Source organism: Salarias fasciatus, chromosome 1, assembly GCF_902148845.1.
Source record: "Salarias fasciatus chromosome 1, fSalaFa1.1, whole genome shotgun sequence".
In the NCBI taxonomy this organism is placed as follows: domain Eukaryota; kingdom Metazoa; phylum Chordata; class Actinopteri; order Blenniiformes; family Blenniidae; genus Salarias; species Salarias fasciatus.
The window spans coordinates 9103945-9117064 of NC_043745.1; the positions used below are offsets into that span (position 1 = coordinate 9103945).

The 13120-nt window shown below is 43.0% G+C and overlaps 1 protein-coding gene across 3 annotated transcripts in view; it reads left to right on the plus strand.

Annotated features, from left to right (window-relative positions):
• The first annotated feature begins 309 nt into the window (after positions 1-309).
• Positions 310-13120, plus strand: part of ntrk3b (neurotrophic tyrosine kinase, receptor, type 3b) — a 256702-nt gene continuing 243891 nt past the window's right edge. For all 3 annotated transcript variants that reach the window (XM_030091636.1, XM_030091644.1, XM_030091651.1), the window contains exon 1: positions 310-989. In XM_030091636.1, coding sequence (XP_029947496.1) covers positions 748-989 — 242 coding nt within the window. In that variant the 5' untranslated portion in view covers positions 310-747. The remainder of the gene's footprint in view (positions 990-13120) is intronic.

Here is a 13120-nt window from a genome sequence, read left to right on the forward strand (position 1 = left end):
CTGCCTGGTGTCTCCACAGAGCTGGAGATAATCTTGCTTTGCCAAACCTATAATTTCTCAGCTGCAGTGAAACCTGTGGGTAAGGGAGCCTGGAGATTGGTATTATTTGTCTTGATGTTGTATTTCCCCTCGTGCTGTGGCGTTGCGGCGCGCGCCCGCAGCCCCTGCGTGCACTGTTGCTGTAATCACACTTGATTGCATGCAGTTTCTGCAGGTGTCAGTATGACTGGAGCCGGGAGGAGGGACTTGATGCTCCAACTTCTCATTCGGTGTCTGCGCTCTCCAGCCAGTCGTCCCGGTCCTGATCGGAGAGAGACGACGACACCAGCGGCGGCGGCGGCAGCGGCGTTTACCGGGGAACACCATGCATCACACCAGACGACTGGAAGCTCCTTTTATTCCGCTTTCTCCTTTTTGATTTGCGGTTTATTTTATTTTTTTTAGTATTTCTTTGTTTTTTGTTGTGTCTTTTTCTTTTCTCGCTCTCTCTCTCTCTCCTTTGCCCCCCCTCTCCTCCTCCTTTTCACCCAATCTCTGACGCGCAAGGACACTACAGCATCCATCCACGGCAGAAACGCTCACATAGAGCATCCTCTGTACAGACGCACCAGCCAGCCATCCTCCTCCTTCCTTCCTTCCTTCCTCCCACTCTCCTCCTCTCCTCTTCTCTTCGTTCTGTTCTAACCCAGAGGACATCGGGACCTCTTCTTTATTTTTTCCCCCCTCTTCTCTGCTTCGCCTGGAGACATGGATCTATGGTTTCATTCGATCCGGATTTGCTGGTGGAGGGTTTTGTTCCTAATGAGTATTTTCCAGGACTATCTGAGCTCCATGCTGGACTGCCCGCCGACCTGCAGCTGCTCTCAAACAGAGATCTATTGCAATAAGTCCGACAACGGCAGGTTTTTCCCTTTACTCGTCCTGCAAGACACTGGGAGCAATGGGTCCAGCGTTGACATAGCGGAGTTATTCAAAAACATCAGCTCCATGTAAGTAGATGCGGGTCGTGTCGTGCGTTTTTATTTTTTTCTTTTCTTTAACCATTCATTGATCTCAGCCTCTGCGTGTCGCTCCCTTTGCACCGATCAGACTTATTGGGGCGATGTTTGGTTTTATTCCCACACTTTTCCCACTTCCCATCTCTTCAGTGGCCTTTGATGGCCAGACCGTCATGAATAGGAGCTTTTTTTTTTTTTTGCGTGGACGCGCTCCGTTCTCCCTCCGGTGCGCAATCAGACACGGAACCATGCGCAGCCTCGCAACTAACTACTTGATCTTGAAGCACAGCAGCGAATGTCGGATTTTATCCACCCTCCTCCTCCTCCTCCTCCTCCTCCTCCTCCTCCTCCTCTTCCTCCCTTTCCCCTTTCCCTCCTGTGTGTACCAATAAAGTTGCTCCTCCGCAGCGGTACCGCAGGCCCCGCGCGGCCAAATGACAGAGGGGATGTTGCGGAGAGAGAGAGAGAGAGAGAGAGAGAGAGAGAGAGAGAGAGAGAGAGAGAGAGAGAGAGAGAGAGAGAGAGAGAGAGAGAGGCAACCGTTCCTGCTCCATTCCCCTTCGTGCGTGCGCGTCAACTGTTTCCGACAGATTGTGTTAAATGAAACAGAAATAAATGGTGCAGGGGGGTCAACTAGTTACATTTTCAGCCCCGCGTCCTCTGAGATTGACGCGACCCGACAAACTTTATTATGTCCAGATGATGCGGGGGAGATGGAGAGGATGGAGGGAGGAGGAGGAGGAGGAGGAGGAGGAGGAGGGGAGGGAGGGGGGAGCGTCACTTGTGGCTTTCTATACAGATGTAATGAGGAAGATTTTTATTTTCATTATTATTCTAAATTGAGGCTTTGCTTAAAACAGAGGCGCTGTGATGACGGCAGACCCTCCACCCCCCCTCTCTCTCTCTCAGCCGCACACCCACACACCCCCACAAGTACATTTTCATTCTGCATCCTCCCAGCCTCTCTCTCTCTCCCTCTCTCCCTCCCTCTCTCTCCCTTTTCCTGGCATCGATCCTTCCTGCCAACATCAAAGCTTTCTTTCTTGAAAAGTCAGGGGAGGGAAAAGACGAAAAAGAAAAGAAAAAAGCCCAGCTCGGGCCTTAAAATCAGACCTCTGGTGTCGACGAGGCTGATTTACATAGAAAGTAAACATCTCTCCATTTACGCACTGGAATTTCGCGCACGGCCTCCTCCTGCGTCCTCTTCCCTCCGAGGACTCTTCCCTCCCATCCCTTCTTCTTGCTCCTTTCGGGATCAGGTTTAGCCTTTCATCCATCTGAAGCTCACAACAACTTATTTGGTGCCACGGTTCATCGCTCCTCTGTGCCACTAGAGGGTAGCCTGGTTCTCCTCTAAATACACTGTATGTTCTGGGAATCGACGCATTTTACGTGACTTCTCCTTCGTTGAGCATTTTATATTTTTTTTCACTTGAAGGGTGATACAGAACCCGCGTCAGTCTGAAGCTCAGAGGCTTCACAAGCGCAGGATGGAGGGGTCAGAGGCCACCGGCGGCTTGTTGGTGATTAGTATGACCTGAGAGTCACTTGAGGATAAAGATTTCCTCTTTTCCGACCTGCTTCCTCTCATTCCCTCTGAGATCTGCAGCCTCTCTGGATTCCAGTTAAATAAATGTATAAAAAATCTCTGAAATCTCCACATTTAGTTTTCAATAAGCACAAAGTCACACACCGACTGCCTTTTTTGCCTTTGAGAAAGCCTAATCCAACTGACCCAAGACTAATTGTGCATTTCATGGCCCCTGGCCAGCAGGATGCTGGTGTTTTTTTTTTTTTTTTTTTTCTATTGCCCTCTCCCTGTTTGCTACTCAGCATGGACGACAACCCCCAGCCAGCCAGCAGCTCAATGACAGCTCATCAGAAAGCGCACCGCCCAATGTCACATCAGCTCACACATCACATCCGTCCATACATTCAACACACACACGAGTGCTAACGGCTCAATAGTTGCATCGGCTTTACAAACCAGCCTCTAAAGCCTCACCTTGGTAGATTTTAGTTTCCTTACAGCCAAGCATCAGGTGAAGCCAGACACAGTCCGACAGCAGGGACACGGGAGCTAAAAGCATGTAAATGCTCCAGAGGATTTCATCTTTTTAACTCTTCTGTAAGCACTGAAGTCTGTAGTTTGATTGCATAGTTAATTGGAACAGTGTTGTGGGAAACCTCACTGCAAGGCGAGACAGAAAAATGATTAAAAAGACTGAAAATCTGTATGCAAAGGCAGTTATTACACTTTAATATTTGGAGAAGACTATTAACAGAGTCATTTCTGGGATTTTTTTTTTCTTTCTTTTTGTATGAAATGCTTTACAGAGCAATGCCTGCTTACTGCTCCAAAGCACAGGCGAGATAAGAGACAGAGAAATAGTTTGACTTGAACCAGCGTGCTCACAAGTTTTAAATCATTATAATGTTGGTGTGGAAAATTGTTATCTTATAAGAACTACCTGATGTTACTCCAAGTTTTTGGTGTGATTCTGACTATACTCTGTCATGTCTGGCAGTTGCAGGACACCAAAATCCTTTTAAAATGGATTCAGTTTCAAATCAAATCAATTTAATTTCTGTTTCGACTTTCAGCTCCTCAGAATTTAACCAACAAAAGGAATAAGGGACAGTTTGTTTTTTTCTGGAAATACCTTTTAAGCTATTCAGTGGCTTGAATTCAGCGTGTGCTGGGCAGATTCTTGTTCGGAGTTTGGTTTTTGTGTTGTAGTGAACATGGGGATGGAGGAGTGTAACTAACACTTTTACTGTGTCTTAGCTTCAGTGTTAAAATCCAGACCGATGTTTACAATAATTTCGTCACTCTGTCTCCAGAGCAGCAGGGGTTGATGTGTGTACGCGTGGAAAATCTGGGCAGCAAAAAGCTGTAACAACTTGTAATCGCTCACAATTAAATCTCACACTTCAAACTACAAATTCATCAGTTGAAGAAAGGCTCATTCCTGTTTACAGGCGCTACTTAGAAAAAAAATACTGAATATAGAGAAAAGACGATTGTTTTGTCATTTCTCCACTCATTGGATTTTTAATAATTTAGGATTTTTCAGGACCTTGAAGCTAAAGTCAATTCAACCCAGTAAATACAGAAATTTTTCAGTTTATTCACACAAGAGTTTAAAGAGTAAATTCAGATGCTGCGAGATATAAAATAAATTATGATACATTTTGTAAACTTGTTGATAAAACTGTGTTGTTCACATTGAAGGTTGATTATTTGATTTTAACGTTTGGATACAATATATTTGAGCAACAGAGTAATAATAAAGACAACTGAACTTTTATATTTTCACCAGAACCATCCATTGACTTTAAATTTGTGGTCTACAACTATCTCTGCAGACACGTTTCAGGAAAAAAAGCAGATAATGTATTATTTATCCAGTGGACGGGTTCTTTACAGTTCTAGCTTTAGTCCACAGAGCAGAGCAGCCGGAGATCGAGGAGGAATATATACCGTACAAATAGTTTCTGCTCCTTTTCTTTTTTGGAGGACGGTTCATGCATTAAGCCAACAACTGGAGAGAAACACGCCGGCCGTTTATGGAGATGGGAAACCGGGGCGTGTGCTCCACGCAGAGGAGCTGTGAAGAGGAGCTAGTGGTGGAGGGGGAGGAGGAGGAGGAGGAGGAGGGGACCAGCCAGCCAAAGAAAAAAAGCCAAGTCCAGATAATAGTTTCCCAGTTTTCTCACATTAGAGATTCATCGCAAGCGGCATCACCGCTTGAAGTGGATAAGATAAGGCCTTGGTGTGATACTCCAGGCGGTGGATTCGGGGGGTGTTTGTGGTTTTCTGCGGCCAGCTGAAGCATTTGACAGGTGTGTATGAGTGTGTGTGTGTGTGTGTGTGTGTGTGTGTGTGTGTGTGTGTGTGTGTGTGTGTGTGTGTGTGTGTGTGAGCGTGTGTGTGTGTGTGTGTGAGGATCTGAGTGCAGGTGGGTTTGTTTTCAGAATTCAATCAGTTTTTTTCTGCCTCTGCAGATGACGTTTGGTTCCGTTTCTTCCTCTTTTCTTTATTCGCGTGCTTGTGTGCGTGTGTGTGTGTGTGTATTTGTGTGTGTGTGCCCCGCTGGGGGCCTGTTTTTTTGCCAGGAGAGGCTGAAGTATGGGGCCAATCTGCTCGGTCGCTACTGTGCCCTCAGCTGCTAAACACGGCCCAACATGTACTTAGAGAAAAATCACCTCTTCAGGCTCCCGTCTCCTGAGCTCTCTCGCTCTCTCTCTCTCTCTCTCTCTCTCTCTCTCTCTCTCTCTCTCTCTCTCTCTCTCTCTCTCTCTCTCATCCTTTCAACAATCCATCCGTGCAGCCGTCGACTGTCATTACTGGAAACGTGGCGAGGCGTTGAACTATACGCCCGTTCCTCGGCAGACATTTTGACTCCTCGTTGCAGTAAAAAGCACCAGGAACGGAGGCTGCATGCCATTTAGGGAACGGTGACTCACTGAGGCACAGATTACAATCAGCTCACTCCTAATGCTTTTCAACTCCACCTCTACCTGTTTTCCTTTTCCTTTTTTTTCTGCTCTGGCATGTCAAAATGTGTTGAGTAGTTAGCTACACCTCTAATTATGTAATGATCGTCGGCATATAACTGTGCTGTAATTCCTTTTGGTGCCACAACAATAAAAGGGTTATGTAATTTAACTTCGCTGTAATAATCCTATAGGGACTGCTGTGCAGTCACAAACATTTCATTAACATATAAAAATGAAAACTACTGAGCCTTAAAGTCCTGGGATGGGATTTGTTTGCGCGCACAAAATAAAAACAAATCATCTTTCAGGACTTTTGAAAACATGCTGCAGTGCATATAAAAGGCATTTATAAACTTGGATGGAATCGTGAGCAATAAAATTTGGATTTTCTTTCCTTTTGTGCAGACAGTTACACAATGCAAATTTATTTGTGTGTGACTGAGGCGATCCTCAGTGGAAGCATTAAAATGAGGAGCTTGACTCCATTCAAGACAGAAGACATTTTGAAGGATCAGTAGGTGGACGGTCTTTCATTCATCTCAGATTTCATATTTTTGATGCATCACTTTGTCATTGTACTTTGATTAGACAAACACATCAAATAAGTGTCTTTAAAAAAAGAATAAAGTAGAGTCACTACCACATGTTAGGAGTAAATCTTCACACTGCACACCTTCAGCTTTTCTGGCGTTTTATAAGAAAAAGACATCAACAGCAGATCGACAGTGAGACTTGATACTGTGATTTACAGGCCTGATCTCATTCTTGTGTCGGATTTTACTGTTTGAGTAAATATTGTTCACCATGTTTTCGTAGAAAAAAGAATGTGAATTCTCCAAATTCAGATGTGGGATTGTCACTAGCAACACCATTCACACAGCAAGAGACAGGGAAACAAATGTAAACTTTCCCCGAAGTGGCTCCACTGGATCCATTAATCCAACAGTTTGTCAGACTCATTATCATCTATACACTAAAACAGTACATGTCATTGCAAATCACTTGAATGTTTTCCACACAAGAACACAGTTGAAAAAAGTGAAATTCCAACTGAGCCTTTGCTTTTATTGGGAAATTTCAGCCTCTGAGTTATTTGGAGCTTCAAAAATGTGACTATGAGAGGCGAGATGTCCTCCTGGAGTAATCTCTTTCAGTGATGGATGTAACAAATCTTTTGTTTTTAGTGGAGCAGAACACTTTTACAGCACCCCTGGTTAACTTTCAAAGATTTCACAAGGAGCTTTAAAGATCCAAAGTCTCTTTGTGTGTGTGTGTGTGTGTGTGTGTGTGTGTGTGTGTGTGTGTGTGTGTGTGTGTGAAAGTTTTGCACCCATCTGAAGCCCATACATCCACTTCTGCTTTGCCATGTTCAGATGCATATATTCCAATGTGGAGTCCTGAAAGATGTAAATGTGAGGACTGCGTCGTCCTCTATTTGTCTTTGGAACGACGAGCCGTTTCCACAGAGGGAAAAAAGTATGGCGCCTTCCGCTTCTTTAATGTCACCGCTTTCTTCAATCAAAGGGATTTATGTGGATTGTAAAATTGCCATCTGTTTATCTGCAAACAAACAAAGAGTCCCTCCCTCCTAAACACTTTAGTGTTTATCTACTTCACCAAATGTGGCTTAAAGTTTATCACTAAATATCTTTAAAATCCTGATTATTCACTTCTAATGAAAAAACGTGTCTTCTTACAGCCTGTGACTTTGGCTTTTCCCTTAAAATAGCATCACAATGTTACATTTAACTTGATAAATCTCTAACTTGGTTTATAAATGTCACTTTGAGGGAAGTGAGACCGCCGCTGTCTTTCTATTTCTGTGCCACTCAACATTTCCTTCAAACTTCCAGGTGAATGCAAGCGACGCCGTCTCCTTCAAAGTTGCTGGGATTTTTAAAACAGCCCCGCTCCACTTCAAACTATTGATCTCAGAATCCCTCCCAGGTCCTGTTTCTATGATAGCAGCTTCCAGATGCTGCCAAAGGAGCCGGTTTTTCTACAGGAATGTTTCCAAGGTCCGCCGAGGTGCCGCGTGTGGGCCGGCAGTGTTCCCCCGGTTCGGACGCCCAGCTTTACGGCATTACATAAACTCAGCACTCGCTCTTCCTCTTATAACTCCTGCAGCCCACATTCTGCCTGCCTGTGTGTGTGTGTGTGTGTGTGTGTGTGTGTGTGTGTGTGTGTGTGTGTGTGTGTGTGTGTGTGTGCATGACTGCAGCCAGTTGCAGCTCCAGACCCTCACATCCACTGGAGAAATCTTGCGTAAGTCCTCTGAATGGGAACTTTCACAGAATTTCACTGACATTGTTGCCAGAAGTGGAGCAGCTGAGGGTTTAGAGTAGCTGCCGAACACACAATAGAAAAAAAAATCTTATGCACAACTCAGGTCACAGAATTTTAAGAAGCCACTCCAGAAATGTTTGAAAATAAATTTCCATCGTGATGAAGGACTCACACAGAAAATAGATGGCATGTAATCAGGAAAAGCATTTTTGATTTTTCGTGTTGAGATGAAAAAATGCAGCATTTAGGCATCTAGATTCATCCTCTACAGAGAGCTTCACCGTCTCCAGGAAGTAGCGACACGAGCGGAGGAGGACGGCCTCACATCGGCAGCAAAATCAGCTCATCTCCAAGATGAAGGAGTTTCATACACCACAGACACGGAAAACTCAACTCCAGCTCTGCCTAAAGTTTGCCCTTACTGACGACCTCCCCTCTGACTGACCTCTCAGAAGAGGCGTTTAAATCCATCCCCGTCAGAGGCGGCGATACAACAGTCCTGACCCGCCAGCTCGTTGCCTCAGAACCCTGCAGGAGATCAATCCTCTGCTGGATCCACAATTGTTCAGGTCTGCACACCGTGCTGCACGACCCCGTACCCTCATACACTCATGCATTTTAATATCAACATTTAAATGCGCTTGAAATAATGAAAAACAATTCTACACGGGAAAAGAAAAAGATACTGCAAATATTCAAAGCAGTTTGAAGAGCTGTTTGCACAAGCCGACTAATAAGTATAATTTTCATTCTGGCCATCAAGTATAAGTGCTGTGACAAGATTGCTAAGAATTTTTCTTATTTTTTTCAAGTTCACTGAAATTCATCAGTTAGATTCTTAAGAACGAGGAAACAGATATGCACTTACTGTTTGCAGTTTGATATTAAAATACAATATCTTGAATAAAGGAACACTTTTTGAATTGTATTTTTTTGTATTTTTTGGGACTACTTGAAAAGTGAAGTGTTGCTCCAGTGAGATGACAGAGTGACCCCCGGCTCAGCTTCAGTTTAAGACCCCAGCCTTATGGCCGCCCCATGCGTTCAAGTACTTTCACCGCCTCTGTGCTCATAATATATACAATTTAAAGTACCGTGGCAGTGCTGAGTCACTCTAATGTTGAGTCTGTTCTCTGGCTCTGGAAGTTTTAATAGCTTGTTGTTGCCTGTCCGTGTACGGAAGGTGTCCTTGGGCGAGACGCTGAAGTCAAAGTTTCTCCCGGTGGTGTGTGAGCAGCTCACAGCGGCAGCCGTCAACATTAGTGTGTGTGATTATGTGTGTCTGACTGTGTAAATATGACTGACAGCGTGAAACACTGCCACAGTGCAGTGGGAAAAGTGTGATGAGTGGAGTCCATTTATTTCACTGTTTCAGTTCATCTTCAGACTGAAGACAGACTACTTGATAGAGTCACTGCACAGTATTGTGTTTTAACGTGACTCAGAAAGCTGGGACTAATAGTTAGGATTTCTCATTTCAGCCATTTCACCAGCAGCACAGCAGAGGAGCGAGGAAGCAAAACACCGGCAGATGGGAGTGATGGTCTCATGGAGGGCGAGCTGTTGTCAGCAGCCCATCACGGGGTTAACAGACACACACACACACACACACACACACACACACACACACACAGACACACACACACAGTACTACAGCTAAACTGAGCATGAGTTCAGATTTGGGAGAAAACCAGAACACCTGCAGTATTCCTTCATACACAGGAAGACAAGTCCAGGATCGAACCAAGGAGACTGAGTGATGGTGAAAGATTTTTAAAAGTGCAGATGAATATTCATCCTGTGTTGAAATGGTCAGACTGAAAAAAACCGCTTTCTTCTGAAGCAGCTCTGATGTGATGCTACTTTTTTAAAAAAAGAAAGAGAAACCTTGACTTTTATCACCTTCTTGGCTTGAGCTCCAGTTTCTTGAGTTGTAAGTCTCTATGTGACTCATTCATCCACTTTTTTCATCCTACTCAAATGTCTTTATTTCCTTTGAACCAAGTTGCTGTCCCTCCCTTCTTTTTATTGACATGCTTGCCTCAGGAGCGATTAATATACCATACAACTCAGTTTTTCCATGCCTGAACAATCTGTGAGGTTATTTTTTTACACGAGACTCATCTTTGTATTTTCATTGAAATGTTCATTCTGTGTCTCCATAAGATCTCCATGCCATACCACTGGCTGGTATTAATCTGTTAGAATTAATGAGATTGTGAGTAATTATTGACATTAACATCAGTGTGGATTTTTATAAAGCCATATGGGGGCACTATGTAAGTCGGGAGTCATCGTTCTATTGGACAGTAGGTGGCGGTGTTGAGTCAGTTTAGTCTTTTGCCCCTGTTTGACTTGTTGGTTTCTTGTTTCATGATCCAGATTGTGTCCGTGGTATAATCCTGCTATCATATAGACGACAGCACTTTGTAGTAGCCAAAAGCTGACTGTCCGAACTTTTCCTGCAGCCACTTTTTGGTTAACTCGGTACACCATCTGGTGGTGGAAACATGCATTGCAGCATTATACTGGTTTAATGCAAGTTGGAAAACCCACTGACTTTAGAAGATATGTAAGAGATACACAAAAATGCTATTAAATATTAAATGTTTCTTTAAGTAACACAATAGTAAAGTCAGTGAATGGAATCAGCTGCATTTGATGTGTTCTTGAGAAAACCAATCTATACACCAAACTGTACTTTTTGTATTCAGTGAGACTGTGCAGCTGAGGTAAAATTCAGAGTCTTTACTTTGCGATGCAGGATATGTTTATTTCATCATGTAACAGCTTTGCTCCTGAGAATGTAAGTGAAGGGTTTTGGTAATATAATTTGAAGATAAAAAAAAAAGGAGAGAGAGACACAGCGGGAAATCAAAAGCAATTTTTGGACATTTTCTGCCTTACTTGGTAATGGCATACTTGCTGCCTGAATGAATTGCAGAAATTCAGGAAAATGATTTGGTTTCTATCGCTCTTTGGAAAATAACTGACAGCTTCCAGGGTTTCCCGGGCGCAGTGAGCTGGAACCCAGCCGGATGATTTTGCGCCGCCCTCTAATAAGGGATGTCAGCTGAATGCACCACCTCAAACACCTTCACTCCCACCGAGCCAGTCCCACCTCATCGCTAATACATTTTATTCCTCCACCTCCTCTTCTTCACCCTTTTCTTTGTCCTCTTAGTCCTCCGTGTGTTTTGAAGTTTGGATGTCTGGGTCTCTCGTGCCCAGCGCACCTGAATCTAGATTTATTTTTCATTTCGGTGTCTCGCCTTGTGGTTTCCATAGAGTGGATATTTCGTCTTGCTTCGGAGGTGACGTGTCTTTACACTCCCGTTGAGGTTTCTCAGTGTGATCTGAAATTTCGTTGTATTAGTAGCACTTCAAGGCACAAATAAAAAAAAGTGCTGAGCCTCACTTACCCTGTGTTGACTGTGAGGAAAAAGCTGGAGCTTTGAGATTTACACCTGCCGCCAGGTGAAAATCACTCTTGTCAGCACTCCTGCACTGAAGTGAAATGTTTTTAATTGTATGTACTGTAATTAAAATATGCAATGAATACCATCTGAGTATTTTGTAAATTGCCTTTCAGTTGACTTAAAAAAATCAGGAATAAATGGGCTTTATGAGTGTCTGTTTGTGCATTTGAACACTTCTCCATTAACCAATATCACAGGGTGATAATTTTCTTTGAAACTGTTCATCACAGTCATGCTGATTTTCAGTGAGTGTGATCTTGCTTTTATACCACAATTACAGTTATGTGATCTATTTTTTTTGACAGAAGTAAAAATAAATTGTTTTATTATCATTTGTTTCATCTCCACCACCACAAACCATGCCTCAGCTAAGCCGCAAACTGTTGCTAAGCAACACAAACATTCTTTGCTGCACACGTCTTCAACAGGGTTCATCTTCATGATTGTAGGTTCCGCGTCTTTGCATCATGCATGCGTTTGTACATTTCTCTACGAGAAAAACCACATATTTCATGCAACGTGAGGTGTTATTATCATCAATAACTTCCCTCAGTAAAGGTTTAAATAAAGAAATAGAAAAAAAGCGTTCTTATTAAAAAATAAATACAGACCGACTCAGGGATCTACTCAGTGTGTCAAAGGTCCATGTGTCTCTATATCCTCTGTACTACTTCGTCTGAGGCTCGTCGATCCCAGCTGACGATGGGTGAAGGCAGGTCTGTCTCAGGACAAACACACACTCTTACGTCCATACCTGCAGGCAGTTTTACAGTCACCAGTTAACGTTAATTGTATGTTTTTGTTCTGTTAGAGAAAATAAGAGTATTCTGACAAGATCCATGCATGAACGTGCAAGCTTCACACTCAGAGCCTGGACATTAACTGAAAGTGAAAATGTGTCATTTTCGTGTTTTGTTCCAGAAAAGTTTTGCAATTACACTGCAGCAAAGTGTGTTAGACAGAAACAGTTGAAAAAATGAAAACAATGTGGTTGTATTGGGCCAGTAGTGGGCGCTGTAGGGTGTTTAATGAAACCACAAGCACATGGGTGCAGAGGACAGAACATTGTAGACATTAACAATGGGTGTGCACAGACAGTGATGTTGATTAGGAGTGACCACCAACGATAAAACTACTAAGTCCAAGAGAACATGGATGAGAGTCTTGACACTCTCAAGGAAAATGATGTTGTTGTTGTCCGTCAACTCGCACATGTGCAGAAGAAGTATTTACCAAGGCCGTGGTATCCGTGCACAGTAACAGCATTTCAGAAAAGCTGCATCTTCCGTTTGTTTCCATGAAAAAAGAGTCTGAGAGTTTTCAAAATGTTTAGTCTTGGGAGCTGTTTTCAAAACATTCAGAGGCACAGAACTCCATCATTGCGAAAACCCCAAAGTTTTCTGTTTTCACTTTGTTATTTACATTCACACTTCCTGACTTCAATCACTACATTAGTGTGAAATCTGTAATCTGGTTTTATTACAAACGTTTGCTATATTAGTGAAAAATACTGTCTTTCTAAAAGAAGCCTTTGACTTTTGGTTAAGTTGATTTTAATCGTTTGTGAGGAGTAAAAGCTTGAGGACTGAAGCTGTTGAACCTGCTAGTGAATGATATTTCTTCCAAGTAGCTATTTTAAAGATTTGTTGCTGTTTTACTCAATATCAAGTATTTATTACTGGAAAAAACAAGAAAGTTAAGTTCAAATCAAACCTTTTGTGTGACATTTCAATGCATTGAACCAAAAACAGCTTGAACAATCCTTGTGTGAACATGACCACAGTGCTTGATATCTAGAATGGAAAAATAATCTATTTATCTATGTTTAGTTTCAGTGTTAAGAAAATGCACTGG